Source organism: Halictus rubicundus, chromosome 13 (assembly GCF_050948215.1).
Source record: "Halictus rubicundus isolate RS-2024b chromosome 13, iyHalRubi1_principal, whole genome shotgun sequence".
In the NCBI taxonomy this organism is placed as follows: domain Eukaryota; kingdom Metazoa; phylum Arthropoda; class Insecta; order Hymenoptera; family Halictidae; genus Halictus; species Halictus rubicundus.
This window is the reverse complement of record NC_135161.1, coordinates 14,855,172-14,882,800: the sequence shown is the minus strand read 5'-3', so window position 1 is coordinate 14,882,800 and position 27,629 is coordinate 14,855,172. Positions and strand designations below refer to the sequence as shown.

General features: G+C 43.3%; 1 protein-coding gene across 11 annotated transcripts in view; it reads left to right on the top strand.

Moving 5' to 3' along the window:
• The first annotated feature begins 15,947 nt into the window (after positions 1–15,947).
• The window catches only part of LOC143360423 (uncharacterized), a 132,013-nt gene continuing 120,331 nt past the window's right edge, over positions 15,948–27,629 (top strand). For all 11 annotated transcript variants that reach the window (XM_076799241.1, XM_076799238.1, XM_076799236.1 and 8 more), the window contains exon 1: positions 15,948–17,983. In XM_076799241.1, the coding sequence (XP_076655356.1) occupies positions 17,653–17,983 (331 nt within the window). In that variant the 5' untranslated portion in view covers positions 15,948–17,652. The remainder of the gene's footprint in view (positions 17,984–27,629) is intronic.

The window sequence follows — 27,629 nt, the reverse complement described above, 5'->3', positions numbered from 1 at the left end:
GTCCGATAACAACTCCATACATCAACTTCTAGTGGATCTCTTTGGGCGCTTCGTCTCTCATAAATGTAAATTGCTGGCTATTTTGACAATATGAGACAAAAACAGAAAAAAAAAGAAAAAGAAAAAGAAAAAGAAAAAATCGCTCACCGAGGGGAAAAATGTTTGCGTTATAGTTGACTTCTTTAGAAGTGGCGTCAATAGATATTCATATCTTGTACTTTAGTTTCCGACATTTTCAGGCTTTATTGAATTCGATCAATGAACAATATACAAATACTCGAGCTTATAATCTCTTTTCGCTTGAACAGTGATCGAGACGAGCCACACGAGTCTTGGTCGCCGTTTCTGTCACCGCTCTCGAATCTCTCGGTATATCGGGCCATTTTCTTCGATAATGTCGCAGAAAATCAGGCACGCGGATAAGCAAGTACGTATGTGGCGTGTAGCTATACGCATGTATATAGCCTCGATACATTCGGTACGAGAGTTTGGCCCTTTGCTTTAACCAGCTACACCGCCAACCCAGCTATTTGGCCAGCAGCGGGCGGACCTGTACCCTCGGTGATAGCGCTATTTAGCGTTCCACGGTAGCGCAAGTGCAAAGTGTCGTGCCATTACAGGGTGGCAGACGCGGCGCTCCATTAAGCAACGTACGTTTCGCGTGTCCGTATAGAGACGTGCGCCGTACTATGGCCGTGAAACGAACAGAAGGATACGCAAAGGGGGAAGGGGCAGGAAAAGAAGAGGGGTAGGCGGAAAAGGGGTGGTGAGGGGTGGTGGTGGAGGAGCGCAGAAATAGCTGCGTTTCGGCGAAGCACGCCTTTAATTAAACCAAAAGGGGGTCGTGTATTGTCATTTTCAAGCCAGACTACGATGTATCCAGTGCGTGGTATTTGGCTGGGCAGTTTACCAGAGAGCCTCCTACGGCGCTACGGCGCTACGGCGCTACGGCATGTGCACGGCACACTAGCGAAAATTTCCACCATTTCGTTTCATTCGTGAAACTCCGCAGGCGGGAACGGACGGAATCTACCTAACGAGATCTTCCGCTCGAATTCCCGAGAGGGAGCCGAATCTTTTTTTCATGCGCGGACTGTGTCTCTCGTTCGGCACAACCACGACGATCCTCGATCGAGTCGTTTACGTTCGACGCGTTTTATTTATTTCTCCTTCAGCTTTGTAATTGCTCTTGGCGTCACCGTTCCGTCTACCGTCTACCGACTATCCAATTCGATTGCTCGTCGAACGAGTCGCCCCCTTGTTTGTTGTTGGCAACGATTTATGCAATTGTTCGTTCTTGATGCGAAGTTTCGACGTAAGAAGGATTTATGCTTGAATCTAGGCGAAACCGTAAAATTCTCGCGACGACAGATCCATTTATATTAAGATCAACTCTATTAGCTTCGTATCGATATTCAAATTCAAGTTCAACCGGTTCTGCGGTTCTTTCGGATCCTGTCCAAGTTTAATTGTCTTCGCTCATTCCCAGTTATCGATACCTACAAGTTTCGAACGACATTCGTATGTAATCTTGAAGACGGTATCCGCGAGTCTGTCAGCCATAATGACGCTACGTAATGTGGCATTTGAAGATTAGGATTCGTTCACGGACTTCACAGTACGTGAGGAGTTCGGATGAAATCGTTTCGTGCATATGTGTCGGTAATTGCGGAGGAATTTGCGAAATTTATATGATTACGTGGGGAAGGAATGGATACAGATGCCTTCGGGGGGCGGAGGGAGTTAGCATACTCGATCCGTGAATCCGTGTCTTGATTCCTAAAGACACGGTGTACAGGGGCCACCCATGAACGTGGATTAGCATGAAAATCAGACGTCGCGGAGTAAGTCGTGCAACGGGATTCTGAAACTGAATACGTTTATCCTCGTTCTAGAGTTACTCTGCATTCGGTACCGTTATCTTCCTACATACACGACAAAACCTAAAGGCACACACCGACAGGGAATACTCGAGCAATAGGGAAAAAAAACTTTTCAAAACGGTCCCGCGTTCACTTTCTTCGAACTTTTTCAGAAATTACGGTGCAACATGGAACGTTGTCAGCGTGTTTTAACGTCGCCAGAAATACAGTGTCTGTACGAAAGAATAACTTTTTTCAAATTTAACCAAACGACTTGACTTTTTTTCCTTTTCTCTTTTTCTTTTTCTTTTTTTTTTTTTTTTTTTTCTTGAACGACAGAAAACGATTAGTTTACTAAGCAACGTGTCGATGATTATTCGTCGGAATTGGTCGTAAATTTGAAAGATGGTACATTATACGATAGGTTACACGCGCAACGTTTCATCGTACAAGGCATATTGCCGAAGAATTATGCAAAACTCGTGCAGCTTTTCCAAAGTCTGACCCGATAAATCAGCATCCTTTTTTTCCTGTTCCCTCTTTGATGGTTGACTGTCGAACTCCCCGAAATGCCTGGGATGCGCGAAACGTGTCGAGAATAGCGAGTTCATACAAGTTTCGGGAAGAAAGCTTCTGCAATTCTAAAGCGATCGTTATACATTTCATGGGACAGAGGGGTTTCGCGGTCTCTTATTCAGATTTGGGAAAATCAGCACAGTGTAGTCTGAAAGGAAATCTAACCAGGTTCCTTTAAATCCCATTTCGTTCACCGTACAGCCTGAAGCTCTCAAACGAGAAATTTTTCCAACATCATCGTATCTCACCGCAAAATAACGATATCTATTATCATCGTTTCAGCCTGCGTTTTTCTCATATTAATCTTCAAAACTCCAAATAAATTATCCAAATCCAAGTAAATCAATGTAATATTGAAACATCTTGTACGTTACGAAACAAAAATATTCAGAAATTATTTCTCTTTATAATGGAGCGATTCGCTCTATTAATAATTAAAAAGTTAAGGGCTTAAATACTTGATAACCAATTTTCCGATAGCAAACTTTGACGCAACTTTTTATCGGGAATATTTTCCGGCTTTCCGTCGATGCTGATATTCTTAAAGTCAATATTTGTCGTCATCTATAGCGTGGATCGCGACAATGGAACCATAAAATTATTTTCTGTATTTCCAAGTGTTGGCCATTTTCACGAATTAATTAATTAATTCGTTGCAAACCCGACAAACATATTCTGTCCTCTATGATTAATCCTTGCACCTTTTACAAATTTGTATAATATTTTAAGAAATATCTATACCGAAACCATATTTAATATTTAATATTATGTTATCATCGTGTTGATATTATATCGATTTATTAAACAAAACGGGATACATTGGATATAAAAAAGAGTAGGAAGTACATATGTCAGTGCACGATGTGCCGCCACAGAGACCGTTTCGGTGGGTAAGAAAACATGTATGTCGACAGATAGGTGAACGTTATTAACATTATTAACCACTCGATTACAGGTATTGAACGATCCATTGAGAATGCGATGATATACAGTTTTAAGTAACGAGTAGTGCTGCAGACATGTTACATTCCTCGTTGATGATGGGGCATAGGGTATCATCATCCAGTACTTTCTAGGCAAACATGGTATCATGGTACTATTTGTCTATTTTCCAGTGTAATTGCGCCTAGACTGCGGAGCAACGGATCATAGTTATCACGAGTGAAAGGAATAGAACAACTACAGTTTTCTTTCGATATACCTAAGAGGGCGATGTTCTTTTCTTTTTCGATCGCTATCCTTCTCTACGTTCGGCACACTAAGAAAGAAAGAAAGAATGTAGCACCTCTATTAGAACTGTTGCTCGGCACAACAGTTACGGAGACACTACTGTATGGAGATTTTGCGTGAATTGACCGGTTACTCGGTTACTCACTGGAAACATTTTTTATTCTCCACAAAAGATTCGCAGTCTTGTAACAGCCTAGTACGACAGAATTTGATCGTGTCGTGGGTGATGATTCGTGCCGCGCCGCGACGCGACGCGACGCGACGTACGCCGGTACGTATTTCGCGAATGTAAAATTTCTCTGTCTGTAAGCAAAAACAGTCTCCGGTACTCTCGTTCGGAGACCAAGAATTTCCTTGGCCGTAATTTCCGTTTGCGATGTCCCGTCGACGATCGCAATGTTGCGTGGGTGGGTAGCCTGAATCCCGGCAACCGTACGATGCATCGCACAGTCATGAGGAAATTCAATTCTCGGATACGTCGCAGCAAGGTTAAGCACACTTTCCTGTCTACCTCGAAGACATTGATGTCTATTTCAACCCTTCTCACACTGAATTGCTTTCTGTCTACTAGCGCATATACAGGGTGACCCATTTTAATCGATAAATACGGTGTGCGGGTACCCGAAACAATACAGATACAGAACAAGTTTGTTCGAATCACTTTTTCGAGTAACAAACGTTTCGGTAGATAATTGCATTTATAGATTAAAATAGATCACCCGGTGATCTATATTTCGTAAGCATTTTTTATACGTCGTTCGATACATGTACTACTCGAGGAGCAATTACGTATTGAACAACTTTCGGAAAAATGGTATCACGTCTGCCCGCCCGCTCTTCATTTATTTATTTCGTCCTGTATAAAACACGACCCCGAACGTTCTAGGTATCCAAAGAAAACGAATTAGGGTGTGCATTTTCATGTCTAGACTGGAGATCTTAATGCATTTATAGCGTATGCGATATAATGTATTGCTTTTGATTGTTCCTCAAGCATTTTGACCAACTCCGATCAAAACACAGATTGGACTTGTTACAGTTGCGTGAATCATCTTGTATAGTAAATTCTAGAGATAGGATTTTGCATATATATATAAATGTATGTCTGCAGTCTGAAAGCGTGAAAATAGATCTCCTGACGTTTTGATACAGCTGTAACGAAGTCATTTGTCACTATACAGGGAGAACCACGTACATATACCACGGCCATCTGCTGTCTTCGTAGTTAGCAGGCCATTCAGAACTTTTTGTCGCAGATGACACTGCTCGGAAGAATCTTCATGGTGATGACATTAAATTTTTTCCTCTGCTGTTTTTCAAACAGAATCTCAGACCCGCCGTCGACTTTTTATTTATAAACCGATGTCCTCAATCTTATTCGTTGAGAGATTAATTGTACGATAGAGGAAATGGTTGTACGATTCTACATGTTACAAAGATGTGTGTTGTGTCTGTAGCCTAGAAAAAAATTAGCTTAGAAAAACTTATCAACCGATTGCCAGACAAATTTACGTTTAATTTCTTCTACTGATAAAAAGAAACGAAGAAGCAAAATATTAATTTAAAAATTGCTAATTCGATTAGACCTCTTCGGGGGGCGATGTTGATTTTCCAGTATTTTTCTTTTGAAAAATGCCATGGTGTACCTCTTATCCATTTGATCAGGAAGCAAACAATTCACCGTAGCAGCGCGAACTTTGGAGATAGTACGGAACGACAACTTTTCAAATAAATATTGTACCACTGCTACTTACGGTTTACTATCTGATATATGTATTTAACGGCAGGTGAATGTTCGAGTTCTTTGGAAGAAGATCATCGTTTCGATTTTCTACATCCGTCTAGCAAATATATACACGCGCAAACAATTTGATTCAACTAGTGTAGCCTGTTGGATTAGAAAATATTGACAATTCAACATAATTGTTATCTGGAATCACTAATTTGATAAGCATTGTATATTAAGCGATACCGACTGAAATGGACCATTACAGGTTCCACATATGTACATACGTATGTATGCTTGCTGTACTCCATATTTAATTTCAATTTGATCATAACGCGTTACAAGATCCAAATATTTTCGAGAGGAAATGCTTTCAGCTGTAAAGCTGAGGGTGACAGAACACACGGTTCCGCCGGAGCTTATATTCGGTGCACGAAAATCTATAAGAGATCGCGTATTGGCTATCGGAGCACAGAATGCGTGCGTGTCGTCCAGTGTAATTGTCGGATCAGCTCTCGGGAAAGTTTCCCCGAGCACCTGTGGTAAATCTTCCGTAGTGTCGTCGGTTTCATAATCGCGTAAACGTTTTAGCACGCGTGTCGCGGAGCGGATCGGATCGGATCGGATCGGAGCGGATCGGATCGGCGCGGCGGCGGCGAGACATTCCTCTGTGCCGCAGTATAACACAGAGGACGGGCACACACGTCGAACACGGAGTGTAAGGTATTGAATAACGTACGCGCCATTACCTAAGGGACTTGTAATTCGATGCGACCGGTAAACGTCGTCACCCTTTTCCCCCCTTTGCCTTCTGGTTGTAACACGACGGGACAACATACGTGATCCCACGCGTAACCATAGGTTTCATTGATCGTGTACACTGTTCGTTCGACCATGTACATTGCACCGTTGACGGACGCTCCTGCTTCACTTTATATGCCGTCTTCCATGCGATAATGCGACATTGACTCTCGCTACTCTTGATCTCTTTGGGAACGCGCTAAGTCACCGGTACATGTGCCCCCGGCCTCGTGTACACGCTCGTTGGATTTGTAATCCTCTGATAATGAACAACGTTCATTGAAAATTACAAGGGAACGGCTCACCGTGCTCCCATGTAGCTATATGTTTCAGCGCATCGGAGAGCTTCGCTTCGGATGGACGAGCCGGAGGTTTAATAGAAGAATCGGTCGCACAAAACCGTAACGATCTGTGTCTATTGGCTCGGTGAAAAAGCTCCTGCCGTTTCATACGCGACGTGAAAAATCGAATTTTTCTGAACGTAAAGATCAGTTGGATCAGCCTAACCCAACGATTCGGCAGATCAAGAATGCCCTTCTCACAGAACGTCCTAGGTTTTTCCTAGGATTAACAGAATTTTGATGGCATTCGTCCTCAGAAAATCATTCCAGAAACTTGTTTGCGACTTCGAAACGTTTCAAACTAATCTTAGAAACGTAAGGTTTTTTACGGCTAGAAACACTAATTTTGGGATATACGTTAGGCTTCGTCCCGATAGAAGTTGAAAATCTCGTACTCCCTACCCACTGTACACGCGAGGTTCAAACGAATTGTAAACAATCTGCATACGTTATAATATGCAAATTGCGATGCCGACTTTTGTTCGTTAATCCACAGACATAACATTCGTGACATATCGATAAGTCGCGTCGGTGTGACACGGTAGACCAACTCGTGGTCAAATGTATAATATATTACACATAATGAATTAAAATGGCGTATTCGGAGCAGCGCTATGATTCACGGTTATTTTGGCAGACGAAAATTGCCGTTATGGCATACATTTACATTCCTCGTTATGTCATTGTTGCAATATTACCATACTATAGATACTGTGGTCAAAGAATGATGGTGATAAGCAGAGTGGCTCGAATCAAATTTTGCAATGCACGTCGAATGGAAGCAACGAGGTGTCACGTTCTGTGTAAGCACGAAACAAATTGTAATATCTGCCAAGTACGAATCATGGTCGAAACTTTGAATGCGCTTCTCTTGAAATAATGTTCGTTGTGTTGTCTCGAGGGCTACTCGAAGTTGCCACATTTTTGCCACTTTTTAGTTTTCAAATTTGCAAACATTGCTAACGAAACCTTATGACGGAGTTTTTCTATATATTTTTTGATTACCGACACACTCGGTGGGATACACCGTAACATTTTTAAAATAAATATTAATTAAGACATGCACTCTATAAATATTAGAATTGTCGTTACCGAGCAGAGCTATTATACGCAGGTTGTTTAAAATTTCAATAAATACATTTTCTTCAATTACAATTTATAAATTCAATATGTTTTCTCTTATGAAGAAAAATGAAATATCGCGTGTGCTTTGATAAGCAAGAACGTTCCCTTTAGAACGACCTTTACATTATAATTCAAGTAATAAAACATTCCTGTGAAATTTATCGGATTTTCATCGAACATGTTTTTATTTTATTTACAGTTTACGAATTCGATACGTTTCTTCTTGTAATCATATTGAATAGAAGAATGTGGAGTCTGTAACGGTACAACAAATAAACCCGATTTATTGTTGAACTTTGTGAATATCTATTTACAATATTACAGATCCAGAGTGTTCAAAGGGGATTCCGGTAACTTTTGTTTGTCGAGTTACATGAGAGGTCTTTCAACGGTCGGATGTATTAAATCTGTATGTTTGCAATAGAATAATGAAAGGGTGGAGCAGAAATGCAAAAATCAGCTGGTAGAATGTCATTGAAACGGTAACATCGGTCGAAACAGTTCTGTTGAAACACAGATGAGAGTAATTAAGTTGTCAGAAACTGGCAGACTTTCTCGTGTGATTGCAACCACAAAGCGGGAGGCCACGAAAAACAACCACGAACGACCACATACCTAATAAAATGAAAGTCCACGGCGATACATATATATGTAAAGGAGACCGCTATTGAGATTACATGCGATTTACGTAGGGCCTAGGCAAAGAGGAAATCCTTAAGACGTTCACCGCCAACTACATTTTTACTCGCAAACTACTCGTGGTAGAAAGAAGGTATGGTTTCATACGAAAGTTGCTTGACGTACCCGAGTCTGACATAAAATGTGATAATTAATTTTTTCACATTTCGTGCTTTTATCGAGATACGAAGGTGAGTGACTTGAGCATTTGTTTTATAATGTATAATATTTTTTCTTGCGATAACAAAGAATATTGGTTGCTCAGTGAAACATATGTTTTTGTTCGAGAAATAGTTTACAAGTAAATTTCGGTGATACAGAGCTACTCACCGACCTGTGATGATTACTTGAATTCAATTTATTGATTGCTACAAAAATGTGACGTGTAATATTTTGACTTGCTGGACGTCGTGTCAGCGCGGCGCGGCAGCGACCGCCCTCCGCGTAGACAAAAGTAAAATCGTGTAAATGAAAAGCTCGGTGGTGGTCGCCGTTTTTCGAGCAACACGTTCAATAATTTATGCTTGAAATTCTCTCTATTCAAATTCGGTGGTTACCCTACTCTAAAGTCTAGACTGTGAACTTGGAACGGATTACGTAGACAAGTAACAGTAAGATGGCAACTTTTGCAAGTACGTAACACGCATGCTATAACTAGACTGCAGCTCTTTATGCAAATCCAAATTTCTCGAGTCTCCTCTCTAGCGGCTGGAATTAGTAAGCTACTTACACATACTTTTCGCAAAGGACTTGATCCGGTTACAAATAAATGAAAAATTTATTACGTCGTCTCCAGCATTTGCATTTTAATGCATTTGATAGACACATTGCCCCTGCGAATGCATAAAATTCTTCGTCTAGGTACACATACATATAACGAACTAGGTTCTAGAATCGTTTTCCGCCTATTGATTTTCTCTTCCATTTTCTATCTACATATGTATTTCAGTTCGTTCCAACATTATCTCACCCCGTCTATGTCAATTTCACAAATTATTGTATAACTTGATTTATTTTTGGACGGAGCGCATGGTTATGTACACGATTATGTACAGGGTGTATAGAAAGTAACGGTCAACGAATTTCACTACTCTCTTATAGAGTAAACGCATGTACATACGGAATCTGCCATGGCATGAAAAAGCAGAACCTGCCTACTTGGAAAATTGCATTTTGTCGACCTTTTCGAGAAACGTCGCAAGGTGTAACGAAGTATTCAGCTTATCGTGGGACAATTTGGATCGTTTCGCCTAGCGCCTTTCAAACTTGCACCGGCCGTACATCCTTGTTACAGAAGGTATTTTCAGATAGGAAAGTAGATCAGGTTCGAAGACTTCGTAGGACGTATGAACGGGGCTCTTTAACGTCTCTTGCCGCACGTACACGTACACGTACACGTACACGTACACGTACACGTATAATGGGCTTAAACCAATTCCGGCTCGCTCGTACAAAGTACTTGCTCGGAGCCGTCTGTACCACCCACTTAAAGCATCGTGCTTCCCGGTGTGGTAGCAGCACCGGCACTAGCACCAGAACCTAGCAGCACCAGCACCAACTACATCAGAGGTTGCAACAGCAGCCAGCACCCAGTTTAATGGCATTGCGGCAATGCTGAAAGGCGGCACATCGATGTCTACGTATTGGCCAGTATACCGGTAAAATACTCCTCAAAGAGAGTGACTCGCCGACCACTCGAATGTCAACGGATATTCGCGTCCAGTTGATAATGCCATGGTCAGGGTTGTCAAGCAATTGGCGCGCTTCGTTACGCCTGTCGTCGTCGTCGTCGTCGTCGTCGTCGTCGTTTCAAATTGAGAAGCGGTCCATAAAAGTAGGAGAGGCTGGGGCGAAAATTAGACCTCGACGATAAAATGGCATAACTTTCAAGATAATCGAATAACGGTAAGAGGAACTGGGTGTTTGGTGGAACGGAGTAATCGTTTGCATCGAGTTTTATGGAAAGAAGCAAAGCATCCGATATTGTTTCCAGCAGCTGTAATAACGAATCGATGCAATCTTTTTGTCTGACGAGGCCTTCCGTGCACTCTCAATCACTCGTTATATTCTGTTATAATTACGCAACATTTTGTTCGAGGTTGAAAATGAACGTAACCCTTTAACAAATCCGGATCTAATGGGCATTTTTTCGAAAATGTTCTACAAAACTGATCCTTCTAACTTTACAGAAAAGTCGTCAGTTCCATTTGTAAAAACGTTATTCCGATTTAAAGTGTGTTTGGTATCGATAATTATTGGAGTCACTGTACATCTCTGTTAGGTCACGAAACGATCAGCACAGTCATTCGGTCGGTCGGTAGTATGATAGAAAGCGTGATTCGAAGAACGATTTATTATAGTTTCTACTCAAAGTACGATTTAGTCGGATTCTGTGTACGTGTGGGTTTGGAAAACTACTCTCGCCGATTGGCGACGATTTGCGGTATTTATGTCGATTATCATCTTCCTGCGATTATGGTACAAAGACCTTGTCGCAGCGATTTCCGGACTCTCGTGGTTGCACTCTTCGGGAAGGCTGCAATATTACATCGGTCTAGACAACTTTACCTATTTGAATCAAGCGCTAGACTACCGACACATCGGCATGTCGAATCAGATTACATACTCTGTTAGCCTCTGTAACTTTCCTCGCGATCGAACGCATGCGGTTTTGGTAGCGATCGCCATCTCGAGTGCGTATCTCGACCAACGTGTACCAAAAGCAAATATGTAGGTTTCTCGAGGTGTATGACGTGATTATTATTTCTTCGTAATGCAAATTGATTCGGTACGCTTGGTTACAGATGAAACACGATACTTTCGGATAGCTTATGAAGGAGGCTACTAGTGCCGGTAGACAGTGCTTGACCCGAGTGAAGAGCCTCTTCCGCGTGATCAGTTTGCCGTTCTGTGCCCGAGATGCGCCACTTGAACATTGAATTATTTGTTTAATTATCATGCTCTATTCTCGGCAACCGTAAGACAAGATAAGCTTAACCCATTTTTGGTATTCGTGCGCCATTGTTCATTCACGGGCTCGCCAATCTATTCAAACAGTTGCATTTGCAACATTTTTCAAATGCGCATATTAAAACGGAATATTTAACCCTTGAACGGGTTAGTGTTTTTGTGTAAACTCCAGTGTTGGAACAAAATATACGATATAAACGATAGGAAAACTTCTGACAAAGAATTAGGTGTGTACTAGAGACGATTTCTGTAGAGTGTCGAAAAATATGTAAAGGTACAGAAAACATTTGAATCGTAATAGTTTTCCTGCTCGCCTCTTAGGAGGCTAAAAATAGTTTTCCTGGATTGCGATGCGAATCTAGAAGTTGACAAATCTATACTCCTTGTCTAGTCCGCAACGATCACGAGACCCCTTGGTGCCTCTTCATCTAACTGATGATCGCACAGAGAGGGAAGTATCCACTTGTCCTGTCACCCCAACATTACCGCTACACTTGGCCACATATTATATTGTTCGCACGAAAATAAACAATCGAACACCGACCGCGTTAGCACGCGATGTTCGTTTCCGTATTCTCTTCTCCTCCTGCTTTTGACTTTCTGGTAATTATGTGCTGTCGGCCAGGCAGTGTCTGCTAGATCGGCAAGTCGCGAAGCGACTCCGCCGCCATCAAATGCGATATTGCGTTTACCTTGGACGAGTACCAATAAACTTGGACGGATTCGATAATGCGTGCCCGTCCATGACGATGTAGCGATCAGTTTCGAGACTGTCATAAAAATAAATGAAGCGCTCCGGGATCCATTTCCTTCTTCGTTCCTGACTGGCGCACGGCGGCGCGGCGCGTTTTTACCTTCTCTGTCCCCTCGGCCCTGACATCTTTTTTCCATCGTCTCTCGTAGCGAATCGATGATGAAAACTCTCTTTAAAGTAAATTACCGTTACTTCGGAAGTTTTATTATGGATTGTAGAAAGCGTGAAAAGCGCAAAGCGAATTATAGCTTGCGTCTATCTTCGGAACTTGATCGCCGCGTGGCGCTTAAACAACAAAGATAAACGGATGCCTGACGAGTTTGATGACTTCTTTTGTTTTCGATTATGATTCAATGCCCTTGAAATATGTTGTTGGGGGCATAATTCTGAACAACTTTTCGAATACATTCGACGAATCTGTTTATTTTAGCTACTTTACTTTATTCGCTCACGGACCTACTTGTCGAATAAACCATTCGATTTAAAGCAATAATTTCTCCACATGATTTAGAATATTTGCAATGTTAAATAATACTGCCTAATAATAGAAAAAATACATACGTTTCAAATGGGGAAAATTACTGTGAATAACGGTATATCGGAAGCTCTAACTTTACATTTCGATTTGGGGAGATTGTCGAGCACAGAAGAAGGCGCAAAAGAAGATAAACAAAGTTGTAGTTGTGTAGAGATTTACGAATTATGGAAGCTCAAACTGTCCCGCGTTTCACGGTGGCTCTCGCGCGGAAATATCGTTATGAATATACAAGAAGCCAGCAGGTGAGGGAGCTAAAACTGGGCTTAGGATGTTTCGGCGACAGGCGACAGGCGACAACGGCTGGAAGTTCCGACAAGTGCGTTTCGGTAGGTAGCTACACATTGTAATGCAGTAATATTTTCTGTCGAGTATTATACAAACTGCGCATTGACTCCCTTCCCTCGGTTCGTGGTTTTTGCTCGGCGGATTTCGCTCCGACTGGAACACTCGCAGACCTATTCGCGGGGATGGTTTCGCATGCGCTCGCCCCGAAATGAGAGTCTGCCTTGGTGTCGCGAACTGGTCCGTGTCCATGTTCTCCTCGTGTCCGTGTCTCGGGTACCGCACCACCATCCCCCGCCCCGGCCCGTCCGGCCCCTTCGCTCGTCGTTTTCTCATCCAGTTACTCGTCGCGCATCCCTCCTCCGTTCCTTCGTTCCGTTATCGTTTTGTCATTGTATCACGCTTGTACCCGTTCTTATCGGGTATCTTCATCCTCGTCTGCAATGTCCGCAAGGCACGTTCTCTCAGAGCGAACGGAAACGAGGTGCAGGCTGTTGTCCCGACTGCGCCTGCTTCCTGGCGGAAACGCGACATAATGCGCCTCATACCGCACCCCAGCGATGACCAACGTGCCGTGAAGAGGGCATCGGCCGCGATGACTTTTTAATCACGAAGCACACTGGAAGTTCACCCCTCAAACCTCGGTTTGCCGTCCCCAGAGGTTCTCAACGTGGTCCATTACCGCGCCGCGTCGGGACGACGCGCGACGCAGCCTCCGAATATCGTACCCTTCGTCCCGGACACCGTGCACAGCGAGCTACTTTCATACAGTAGTGCTCACTTACAGTAGCGGCCAAAGTTTAATACCAGGCTCACGGAATCCGACATTTTGACGGCTTCTAAATTTTTTACGTACGTAATACGTACGTCTTATTAATATTTGGGCACTTTTAACAAGAACTTTATCAATATTAGACCGTATGGTCCATTTTGTTATCTCTCCCCTATTAAAAAAAAAAAAAAACAAGAAAAAGAAAAAAAAAGAAAATGGGACTTGGGACCGACTTGATCTTCGAGCGGACCGATTGCAGCTTGATACGTGCAGGGTTAGTGTACCTACACTAACGTAATGGAATAGAAGATAACAAAGGAGATTGAAGAAGTTGCGGTGTAATTGCACGCGCCAAGATATTAAATTTTAAAGGCCAGATTCCAGAGATAATTGAAAATTAGGAAACAATTCCCGCGCTGTTGAAAATACTGAGAAATTCGTAGATAACTTCCTCGATGGGCTTTCGTAGGACAGCGGAATGTAATTTGACGTGCCTATGCTTTACAGACACGCTCGGCTACAGCGCGTTTTAGGCACGATACTTTCTCTTTGCTCCAACGTACAACTTCTGTTGAAACGATACTTGAATGACGCTAATACACAGCAGCAGCAGACTTCCAGACGGTTCCGCTGACGGAGATAACGTTACTTACCTGGAAAGGTTGTTCTACGAATTTCGTCGGCTGAGGTTGGATGCTATCTAAGTTTAACGGCATATTTTCGGATCAATTTCAAGCACTTTAACCCTTTGTCCGCTCCGAGGACAAGGAATCAGAGACGTAACTAACAATCAAAGCGCGTGTGTGTGGCCAGCGAAGAAAAACTAAAAATACGCCTGTTATAGGTGTAAGTACACCCTCCGTGACATCTCGTAGTTTCATTGAGCGTTATTACTGGCACGCGAGTCATTGCTTTTTGCTATCGTTGTAGTTTGAAAATAAAAGTTCCTTGGAATCGACGAACAAATGAATTTGACAAATGAATCAAAGAAAATAGTAGAGGATTCGTGTGGTTTCGTGCGAGATAAATTTCCGCCTAGATCCTGGTCCATCGTACATATTCGATTTTCCCTCGTTGCATATCTATGATTCTTCGGATTACAAGTTACACGATTAGGAGGTCGTTACAGCATTCGATTTAGTATACGCGCAGACGGCGAATACGCCGAACGTACGTTCCAGGATGTAATCTATAATCGCTTCCTGTGCTAGAGATTGGGCGGTAGCAAGGGGTCGATTGTACGTATCCGTCACGTATACACACGGGGGATGTGTTTCAAGGGACACGATCGATTCATCGATCGATATTTCCTACTGTACTTAACAGTTGTTTTTCAGAAGCATATTATTTACTCGACTGCAATTCCATCCCTTCCTCTCCGTTAGAAGCGGAAATAGAATTTCGTACGCAGAATAAAACAAGCAAACCCGAAGAACAAAAACGACTTTACCGTTAACGTTTCATTTCACTGGTCAAAGTATCCGTTTACAATTTCCGGGTAAAATTTGTTCATTATTCCTGTTGAAAACTTATAAAATCACTTGGGATCCTCGTTCCTTGGATAAATTAGTTGTAGACTACGGATATTATGCATTTATGAAAAATGTGGAACATTTGAAGAATTTCAGAATACTGCCATATTATTTATTTTCAACCTATCAAAATGATTGCAAACATATTATTGCGTAAGAGTAAATTTAATTCTGATGGTTTTGTTCGTCAAAGTGCTACATAAAAGTTAGAATTGGTAAGAGAAACCGAGGTTGTTCAAAAATAATTCACAAAACTACACCATTTTGTTATTACGAGTATAAGAAATGTGTCTATTTAATATAGAATCGCTCCCCTCGTCGACTAGTCTGTTAGTCTAGTCACCAGACTCTATCTGCAGTTAGGGTTAGCCAAGTGCACGTGTACTCGAAAACGTTCCAACTACATAGACGTTTGCGCAAACGAGATCTGAAATAAAAAAAAGAAAGTCTTATGTCTTATTCTACATTCTCGATCTTATTTTATCGAGTAGAATTATCTGCTTTTCGTTTGCGCCAGGATTTTCACTGCAACTCGTATATCCAGTTGCAAATAAATGATCGCGATTAGATAAAGCGTTGACATTTACCAAGTGGATCTTTATGTAAATTCTCGTTTCCATAGAGGATTTCATAAAAACCAGAAGATTAGGTTTTTCGAGAGATTCGTGGGGGTTCCGAGGAATTGGAATTGTCTGTTGTCGGTCGTTGCATCCGTACTTAAAAATTCGCCCTTTTCGAGGAAAAAAGGTAAACGGAGTGGCCAAGGGTAGAGAAGGAGGGAGATCGGAGATAGGGGCGGGGGTTGTAGAAAGGGGCTGAACCGTGAAAAATGGTCGCGGTATTCGGATTGTTTCGAGGAGCGTGTGACTCGCGGGTCTCGCTGTAACAGTAAGAAGGAGAAATAAACGAAAAAAGAAAGAAGAGAAGAAAGGGGGGGGGAGAAGAAAAAATGGTAGATTCTTTAGCGAAATCCGGTCGAGCGATGAAAGGACGCGATGGTGGGGTGAATGGAAGGGCAAGGGAAGCAGGGGCGAATCAGTGCGAATGGAAGTGGACGTTAGGTCGACCGATCGTCCTTCACGCGTCCGGCAGCCGGTGGATGAGTCGCAGCGACGAGCACGGCCGACCGTGGCCGAGTATCTCCGAGCCGACGTACCCTCGGCTCACGGCGGAGCGTCGCCCCACCACATCCAGTCGTACTGCGAATGCCACGCCGGGAGTTTCGTATTCGCGGTATTTCGGGACTTTTCGTATGCCCAGTAAATCGAGCCTCGTTGTCACAACAGTGCGTTTCGGTTTCGTCGTGAAACCGTCGACGGGCGAAGGGAGGCGGGCTAGCGAGGCTTGCCAAAGGTCGTGGTTCTTTGTCGTTTCGGCGGTAGTTTCCCGGACACGCACAGCTGTCGCCTCTCGCTTTTCCCCGTTCGGTCTCTGTTCGGTCTCTGAGCCAGCGTGTGCGCCGCGAAACGAAACCGTCGTTCCTGTTAAGGCAAACAATTGTGTAGAACGCGGAGGGGTTCGAGACACGTCTTGTCTCGTCTCGTCTATCCGTCGTCGTTATCCCCGGTTTAACCGATCTCCGACACCCCCCACCCCCAACCCCCGACCCCCCTACCCACGAGAATAGTGTGCAGTTGAAAACGTTTGAAAGTGCTTCGAAAATCGGCGGAATCGCGATGCGACAGCATTCCAGGACAAGAAGACGTTCGTGGAGCAAGATAGACGAAAATAGAAAGGGTTGTTGAGAAACGTTTCGTCCGCCGCGCTGATAATTATCAGTCACACGCGGGACGTGACAGTGATTTTTTTCCGACGGACCAGAGAAACGGCCACCAGTCGGTCAGATAGTCTGTGATCATTTGAAAGGAGCGCGCGGTACACCAGGCACCACTTCTCGGCTGACAACACTCTTGTTTACCAACGTCAGTGCGGTTAACACTTGCTACCTGAGGGAATACCTCCCGAGGCACAAAGGAAGGAAGGAAGGATAGCGTGAGTGTGTTTGTCGGTGGGCTGGATCAGCGTAAAGACCGCTAGATCCGTAGGAGAAACGTGTTGGAGTCCGCGAACCGAGAACCAGAATATATCGGAAAGGACGATTGAGACACCCGCGCATACATACGCACACACACACACACACACACACACACACTCTCTCTCTCTCTCATTCGCACATAAACACACGCACACTCTGTCAAACACACACACACACACTCGACACGTACACGGTCGCGGAACGAGAGGTAAGCGATAACGGCGAGTGACCGTGCGAGATGCATTCCAGATGCAGGACGATGACGCCGCACAGTCTGTAAGACTTGCGTGGTTTCTCCACTACTGTATCACGCTTATCCGTGATTGTCGTGCCAGGACGTATCGACGATCGTCGCCGGCTGGGTTATGACGCGCGCTTAACGCGCTGCGTGCACGAGCAGGAGCGAGCGTGTGTGCCCGTCGTCTACAACATGGAGTCCGACACGGCGACCGACTGGCCGTCGCCGAAAAAAGGCTCCTGCGAGCCCGAGGCGTCGATGTTGAAGAAATTTCGTAATTGGGCGATGTGCGCCCTCTGTATCGCTAGTCTAGCCGTGTCCGGTCTACTGATATACAGGGAACTCCGGTTGGAGTCGAGGATCGCCAATTTGGAGGCACGCCTGGAGCATCAGGAAATACCGAGTGTACTTTTCCAGAGGATCAGGCAGGAAGTTCAGATGCAGCTTGAGCGGCGACGGTTCGCATCCGAGTCAAACGCGTTTCGGATCAAAAGGGACCTTATGGAATGTAATTGTCCACCAGGTTAGTGTCCACGGATCTACCGACTAATTACACGACGACGACTCTGCGGCTTCTTCGACGAGCTGCAGTTTTCAGGGTGGCTGCGGTCGCGGCCCGGGGGTGCTTTCTGCGATTCGAACTTGTTCTTCTCTTTCGGCTACTTAGAACTATTCGAATATTGTTCTGTTCAACCGGTCATTCGTAGATTTTTGGCTCCGCACATTTCCAGAGATTGTATAAGGCTACCGGTCCGGGGGGAGGGGGGCATCGTTTCTTAGTAACCGTGTAAACATTACATTGACTAGAATAGAATAGTTTTTTATTCGAATATTCTTCTCACCGAGAATTATCAATTGATCAGTTTTACCTCCACGAGTAGTTCGTGGCTCGTTGCGAGTGCTCTTCAAGAATGCTGTGCAAATTTCAACGTGCCATCTATTCAATTGGATCCAACTATTCAATTTGAATTACAAATTCTATTAAATAGTTTTTTCTATTCGAATATCATTTCTATCTCTAATAAAATTCTATAAGTGATTTTTACTTTGTTCGCTGAGCAATATTTTCCTTGGGAATTTGATGGTTAACGTCGCCTAGTGATATTTTAAATTACTCAAACATTTCAATGGTACCACGCTGCGTTTGTGATTTTTTTACACATTGGGTCCATAGTTCTTTTGACGATATTTGAGCATCGAGGTGGTCTTCGGAAGTGTCCTAGAAATGTGTACATACTCATATTTGACCTGTTCAAACAGTTTAAACTGTTCAAAATTTGATCTTTGAACGGTATCGAATGTCTCCAACTACTGCTTCGTCATTCTTATTAATAACTGTAAAAGCTAACATTGCTCATGTCTTAAAGTTAAAAGTTCAAATTGTATTCGGATTATTAGCCAACTACTCAAACACTATCCCTGAAAGAAATTAGTAGACTGCGAATCAGATTTTTATAGAATAATTCGTGAAAACGGGAATTTGCATAAAGTGTCGGTCCAGGACCCCAAAATTGACTACGGTCCTCCTCCGTTTGTCTTACCCTGTGGAAACGCAAAGGAACGTGTAGAGTGTCCTTTCTGTCCCCGAGACTGCACCAAGTAGTGTTCGAAATTGAAACGAAACTTGCCCACCGAAATTGACTCGGACTCGCGAGTGTATGTTGAACTTGATTCTATATCCCATCCCTCGTCTACGTGCCCTATGTGTCTTCCCGTGCATTTATACACACATGCAGAAGGGGAGAGATGGCATAAAGTATGCGTGTAAAGAAGAAAGGCAGATCTTTGTCTCGGGGTGAAGAAGCTCCGGTTCTCGGACAAAGGACCGGCGATCTTGAGAATTTCGATCTTAGGGAATGCTCGAGAGAGCGAGTCTTCTTTTTCGAGATCGCCTTTTGCACCGTATAAGGAGAGGATGTTCTCTGGATGAACTCGCGCGCGGCCCGACAATTCAAACTTACCGGATGGATGTACGCCGCGAGAAAGAGGAAGAGCCGCGTGTCAGTTGTGTGTGTGTGTGTGTGTGTGTGTGTGTGTGTGTGCACGCGCACACGCACACAGACACACACTCCCCCGTACCTGCCCGCCTGCTTTCACCCCACGCACCGAAACACAATCGTCTCGTTTTAAATGCTGCCCCATCCGTTCGACGTTTTTACTGCCGCTGATAAACTGTGGGTATTTATGGAAATTTATGTTTTCAACCCTCGCCGCGCGATGCGGGTCCGTTTCGAACTGGACGCAAGGCGGTCACCGGTCATCTAGCGTGATTCTTTATCGACTATCTACGGCGAGCATTTGTTTGTCGTTTTCTTTTTAAACGGTATGACGGGTTTCTCGTGGCAGTGTTATGGTTGGATCCATTCAAATCCGTATCGATTTTCTTGTACGAATTTTTGAAGACACCTTATTCACCATATGCTGTGTCATCGGATAAGACGTAAAATGAAAATTTATTAATAGTCAAATGGTCTATAGAATAATGATGTTCGTGTACAAATTAATGCGGAAACGTTTAAAAATAACGCCTAACCAAATAATATACACACACACAAACGCACACACACAAATTGTCAAAAGAAATTATTTTCGATTATCCGTTCGATCCGATATTACTTGAATAACGCCAGAGTCGGTTAGAGACTGTGTTTGAAGTTGTTGGTTGCATAAGCGAGCATACAATAGTTGCGCTCGGACCCGGTATTGTCTTCTGCAGGACTGTCAATATTAGAAGGGTTAACATGTTAACACAGCTGTCAAATCAACAACCGTAAAAATCAGAGTAATTTGCTTAATAAATCAAAAACTGAGCAGTGAAATTTATTGTAGAGTACCGATTATTCCATCAACCTGTTTGCGATTAATATGTAACGTTCCTAGTTAAAACCGCTTTACAAGGAACATCGAACTCGTTTCTTTTATGGTACCATACATAAACTATGAATGGCAAAGTAGCTCCGACGAGTGCAGTTGTTAAAGGAATCGTAAAGCAAGGGGGTTAATGAAATTGGAATGAGGAAAGTCTAGATTTATCATGGTAATTACTCTTTTAACCTTCTCGCATCTGTTACAGTTCTTAATGAAGTTGAACCGAGTTGAAATATACCTGTGATCATGAATATTTAATTCGAAGACCACTAAAGTTATAGATATAATTTAAGGAGTGAGCGTTCGATGCGCACTAATTAATTCCAACAAATTCTAATTGTAGTTTGTACATCCTTCGGTGACAAATTTTCCAATATGTGGAAGAGTACTGAAAGACACAATTTGTTTAAAGTGTAAAATTAACGACATTTTAATCATTATAGACAAGACGTATGGGTACAATCAAAATGGACCAGGTTGTGTACATTTTTGTGCAACGTTGGTATTTTTCTACAAAAGAGAGAGAGAGAGAGAGAGAGAGAGAGAGAGAGAGAGAAAAAGAAAAATTCCGGAACCCAATCCACGAATCTAGAGAAAAAGAAAAATTGCGGAGAGATCGGAATTTTTAATCTCGCTCTCGTAACAGATGTGCATGTATAAAAATCCGCGGTTCGGTCGTTACATTTGAATTGTGCCTCATGATGCGCAACGTTTCAGAAGAAAAAAAGCTACGTTTCGTATATAACCGGATATGTGTTCTCAGACATAAGAATATCCCTTTCACAACGGTTCTGGACACCGTACCGGGCCGAACAAAGCTTTGTGTCGTTTCGAGTTATAGTATCCGTACCGCGAATATTTCATGGCAGCCCGTGTGAGAACGTTAAGTAAATGCAATGGTGGTCGGCGAGAAACGTGTGGCGTGACCGGCTGCTGCACCTTCGTGTTCGCTTATCGGTGTTCTTTCCGATTTGACGAGAATATCGGATCGGGGTGTCGGGACGATGCGTCTCACGTTCGACAATCGGTTAATGAGCATTATCTACGATCGAACGGTGCGTTCTGCATTCCGAATAAAACTACCGGCTCTCGTGAACGTTCGCTAATCGGCGAGCCGTCACGCAGGGCCGCGCGCATTCAAGGATTTAGCGATGCGTATACGTATGCCGGGTGATTAGGAAAATGAAGCGAGTCGTGTCTTCTTTTTCGAGATATCTACTTTTGCGTCTGATTTGGCGACCAACTAAAGTGTTGGAAGCTGTTTTCTCAGAACCCCCCTAACGAAAACAGTTGACATTTGTTCATTTAATATTCGATGTATTCGATGATTTCCGAGATAATTCGATTTGGAAATAGAGGCAGCACTGCGTTCGCCGATTATAAGGAGAAGTCGAGTAGCACTATTAGTATTATCACTGTGCAGCTTCGCATGGTACTGTTTCGACTAAACGCGGACGGCAAGGGGGAACGGAGTTTGGCTTATCTACGGTATAGCATTATTTCACGTGTTTATAATCTAAACGGTACTTTAGAAGAGTTTCTGGGACCGTAAAACAATTTAACGTTAGTAGGTCTGAACAATAATAATTTCCTGTACTCTACTTTCCTGTACCTAATAATTTTCTGTACTTTATAGGCCCAAAAATGGCGCCTCCAAAATGGCTTTGATTTTGCAATTTATAGATTTGATACATTTGCGAGAAAAATCAGTGCATGAAACACAAAACTGTCGAAACATATTATATTAACGCAGTCTCCGTTGCATTTTTGTTCCCGCCGGAAATCCAAAGACACTTTGAAAAAAATGTTTTTCGACCGAGTGCTACTCTTGTACCCCTGCCGCGTACTTTGTCGGAGCCGGAGCCGGAACACTTAGGAAAGCACTTATGGTAACGTTTACGAACATCCAGGTCCACTTATACGCACGAGTAACGGCAGACTATCATCCGAGTATGACAACGCGCCATCAAATCGGCCTCTTTTATTCGTCGTTGTTTCTCTTTGATGCATGTTGCCGGTAAGAATATGTACCTTCTTTACACTAACTGCAACGCCGCGCCGTCGAGTTGCATTCTTGCATCGTACCACCAATTGTCGGTCACTCTTCAAACCGTAAGTATTATTATTACCATCTCTCAGGACAATCGAGCAGTGTTTTGAATTTTTGTAACGCCTTTGCGAATTTTTATTTCGCTCACCCCCGCATTTCATCGAACGGACAAGAACGCTTTTGTGACATGAATCTTGGACTTGTGTGCGTGTGGACGTTTATGGCACAGCCGGGTTTAATTTACGATGTTTTCTCTGGAGGCTGTCGCGTTAAGCTGATGCTACATCACCCCGTTACCAGTTTACGCAAATCATCCCTTGAATTTTATCGTCAAGGTCATAACCGTGCGATTTTCTCCTCTATTTGTTGTTTGAGTCGAGCCGAGCTTCTGTGAGATCCATCGGCATGTCGCGCTGTTCAATCTTTTGTTATTTAACGTGTTGTTTTCTCTGTTTTGAATAGCTTTTAGTACTGAAATAAATCTTATCAATTATCAATTATCAATTATTCGTAGTTACTCAACCGAGTGAGTAAGTTTAGTTTTAGTATTACATAGAACGACGCGCAGGTTTCCAAATACCGAAATTAGCATATCATATTTTGAAAACGTCGGCAAAGTATCGAAATTTAAAACGGAGTTATAAATGAATCGGTGCGACGGCACCGAACCAATTTGTACCCGTAATATAACGAGACAACGTCACCTTCTAATAACCTATAAATTGGTATTATTGGATTTCATAAAAATAGATGTGTCAGGTCAACCGGAAAGTTCACGCTATTTCAGGCGCAGCGAGTTTATTACCTTCCTTATCGAAGGAATATAAAATTGTTTTAGCTATACATATCACGACGAGCATGCAGCGTGTCCTCCAGACACGTTTTGAGAGCGTACGCTTTATATTGTACGATACAACAGGAGCGAGAAAGTATGAGCGAGCATGAGGCTTCTTTTTGCTCGCATTCCAGCTTATATATGTATGAACGTGTATAAAAACAACTATACCACTTTGACCGGGAAAGTTTACGGGTAGGTAGGGTGGTCCGCCCTATCCATCAAGCGTAGTCCTGTCGGGAAAATCGTATCGTTGAAATAGTTCTTCCTAGGAAAAAGTTTCAAGACGATGAAATTGCGCCCAACACGTCGAAGGTCTTTATTCGGAACAATCAAAGTTTCGTATTACAGCGAAATTATTTCACGAAACCTATTTGACTTTAGGGGTTGAAAATTGCCATCCCTGTGCGATAGGTACAGCAAATAATTTCAAAGCAATGTATACGGTATGCGCATAGGTGGCACACTTGGCTGAATCGTCCTGTATTCTTAAAAATATACATTCGCATGGGTAGAATTTAAAACAACGGTAGTTTCACTCTATTCGTGTAGAACGAACGTTATCTTCGTCGCGTTATCGTATGCGGAAAACTATACAATTTTGCCATTCAACGTTTTTATCTTTTATAGTTTCCGAGATAGCTCGAGGGCGACAGTTTTTCAGAGGGTGGTTTCATCCCTTAAATTTGAGTCTCCGCCGATAAGGAAAGATACATGTATCCTATTTTTGACAGTTCCATAAATCCACGAACTTGTATAAAAATAAAATCGAGCGACCGTACAACGTTCCTTATCAGAGTAACGTAAAACTAGTTGAGAAAAACAAAAGACTCGACGGGATTTCCAGGCATTTGAACAAAAAGGAAATTATGCGATTCTATTTTTCGCGCCACATTGTCAATGCTATTACAAAATATTACAATAATCTAACAAATAAAAGTCATGAACTCCTCCTATGCTATGTTTTATGATTCGAAGTGACGGCATGTATAAAATGAATTTGACCAGCTCGTAGGATTGTAGTCTTGTTGCTAACATACTGAACTAAACGATCAAAAAGTATATACATAGTCGGTAGCGAACACCCCGTTAAAGAACACGTTACTTTATATCAACCGTAAAGATTCATCCGTGAACGAGGAGGAACGACTTTGATGTTCGCGCGGGATTAAAAGGAACCTTTATTGTTATTTTCTGATTCGTGTTTCATTAATACGAGCGCACTGTTTACACGCCGCGAACAGTGGGATATTAACGGGAGAAGAATGTTGTGCGAGCAACGGGGCGGCTGATTGTTTCTCGTCGAATAAACTCGAAACAGCGGAGGCTCGCGAAAGAGAAATTAACGCGGAGGAAATTCGATTCGAGGGCAAGTTGTCGCGAAACTATCGAGCCTCTCCAAGTTTCCAGCCGATAGATGTGTAACTTGGCCGCATTGCGACTATGGAATTACACGGCTGAGCCGAATGCTAGGGTTACATATATGTATGTAATCACTGGTTTCGAGTCGCTTCGCGTCGGTAAGCATTATTGTCGAAATGAAGTGGTGTTTTCAAGCAACGCATTCTAATGATCCTAACACAATGCCTCCCCGGGGATTGACGGAATTACACAGCACTTGGATAAATTCGCACAATGCGAACGCGTGCAGATTGAACACGTTCTTGACACCGTCTCTTGCCAGGCCGGTTGTTGCGACGCCGAACGTAACAGGCAGATTAATATTCCTTTGTGCGTATACATACGTAGAAACGGTTCGAGGTATCGAATGACCTTTTTTCGCCTTGGTTACCACACAAATCTTTGGCAACGAGCGACAATCGCCGGATACGAGCAGATCAAATATCATTATGTATTTCTTTCTTACCACCTTGATTTGCGTTATTACCATTGTTCACAGCGAGAGATGTGTTTCGATTAACCGGTTCGCTCCCATGGACGTATTATGTACATACATGCATAGATAGGTCGCGACGCAATGCCGCTCGTGCGATGCCACGGACGTGTTATCGGTAATTCATAAAAAGTCACCAGTCGTTACGATTGGTTTGGTGGTTGTAGCGTTAAGACCTTAATCGTCAACCTTTGATTTTGAAAAGTCTGCCAAGTCGTCATCAGCAGAAGGCGCGGCGCAAAAACTCCGGAGCTCGTCATTTTGCCGCGTCTCATAGTTCCAACGTTAATATTTGTGCACACGATTCTCGGAGAGGCGCGGAGTTGACGGCTCTGATTGAACACTTTGTGCGGGAGTTGGTGCGTGTCACTCGGCATTCGTTATAGCGTGCATCGGCACGAAGCGCGGCGGACAGTGACTGGGGTGGCACGAAAGAAGAACAAGGGAAATATTGTAGGTGTATGCCGGTTTCCCTATCTCTTTGCTCGATCCGATCTTTATCTCGAGTCTTTTTTCTTGGTCGGGCGGCGGCTTCTTCTTTCTTATCACTTCGTCCTCGACGCTCGTTTCTGGGAGCAACAAAGGGAGCGCCACGGTTCCTGACTTGCGGCTTCCCGAAATTGAGATGTGAGAGCTGACGCACGACCATCATAAATCTTTCCCTGGCTTGTAGCACGGCATATCTATTCCCACCCTTCTGTACCCTACTCCCGCTTCCTATAACGTCCTGCCAGCCCCGCGCCGCGCCACGCCGATATCTTCGACGGTATTTGGCGTAACGCCGCGAGTTTCGCGCACACAGACTTTTCGCGAGCCGTTGACAAACGATTCCGGATCCCCGACCCCGACCCCCGAGCCCCGAGCCCCGATCCCCGACCCCTAAACCCCGAGCGCGCACCCACTTCGAACATCGAATAAAAAGGAGCACACTAGAAATGGATACATCGATAGAAGAGGGGAATCCCTCCGGTCAGGAAGGAACTCGCTGGTTCATTTTCGAGCATTCTTCGACGAGAATTCAGTACTTTGCGATTCAAATTCGACCGAGTTTTCTCAGAATCACTTTTAGTATGTAAAGACATAAATTGTAGTTTTCTTGGAAATGACTTGGTTCAATTTTCCTCTCATTGCGTTTGTTAATATATTCTTCTATTAATTTAGCAAATAATACTCGGTACATATCTGTAATTTGGCGGCAGAGTACGAGTGAAAAATGATTCATAGGTTAGAAGAATTAACTGCAGACACATATCACTCTGTAGATGTAATATACGCTTCGCGCACAAGATTGCGAATGATCGTGATGTGAATTTTTAAACGTGCGAACGATAATACGTTGTAACGTTGTACTTTTTCACCGCCTAGGAAAGCGGCAGATCGTACAACTTCGAGATTTTATAGGCGCGGTCCACCTGGTGCGGTGCGGTGCGGTGCGGTGCGGTGGTAGAAACGCGTCCTCGAAGATTCGACACAAAAACGAGAGAGCCTTCGGTGCTCGGGCGGCAGCCACCGGAAGGGTGCAACGCGAAACGCGATAATTAATGATCGATCGTGGATTAATGCGTTCGTAAAGGTGTCTACATGTGAAATGTCCAATTAATTTGGACAGTCTTATAATTTCCATAAAACATTATCAATCTGTTAGTTTTGGTGGTAGCGGCGCATTTCTACGGGTAATGACACTTTGATGCAAATTGCTCCAAAGACACGTCGTTCTCCTTTGCGCGTTTAAATTTTCATGATATGTGGCTATACTTACACATACGTATGCATGTTCGCTCACGGAAGAGCGATGATAGTAGGGTTTGGAGATGAAAGGACTCGTGAGGAGGTTTAGCGAGTGGTGGGGGCTATCTTCTAATTATGTTCGCCGAGAACGTAGACAATGAAGGCATTATACCTAGGGGTGTGAGAGAATACACGTTGGAACCAAAGAGGGCAGCTTACGTCAACCTTTTTCATACTGATTTTGACACCGGTCTGTTTCATTTGATTGCATTCTTTAGCATTGAATTCATTCGTTTATCAACACTTTGCCTGCCACGTCAGTCATGCATGACCGATGCAGTTTTTTGGCTAGATTTCTTGGGATTTCGGTGCACGATTGGATTTATTTTATCGGATGACAAATAGAAAAGTTACCAATTATTATACCACCGCTCGATTTTCTTGATTTCGAACGTTCCCGTCGAGCCTGTGTGCAAAGCTATCGACGTGTATGTATTACCAATCTCCGAAATTAAAGCGTTAATTTCGCACGACCCATTTTTCAGCCAAATTTGGAGACTACAAATTCCGAACCTCTCAACTACGGACACTGTCTATAGATGCCAAAGCAATCTCGGCCGTTTTCAGGGTTGACCGAATCTGAAAGAGAGGCAGAGCAATCTTCGTCTGCCACTTTAAAGTTGCTCGTGATCGGAAATGGAGTAGGTAGTATGTATACTCGTTGATAAAGCTTGACATTTTTCAAGATACTTCGATGAAAGGGTGTTGCTAAGAAATTGTCGATATTTTCTCGA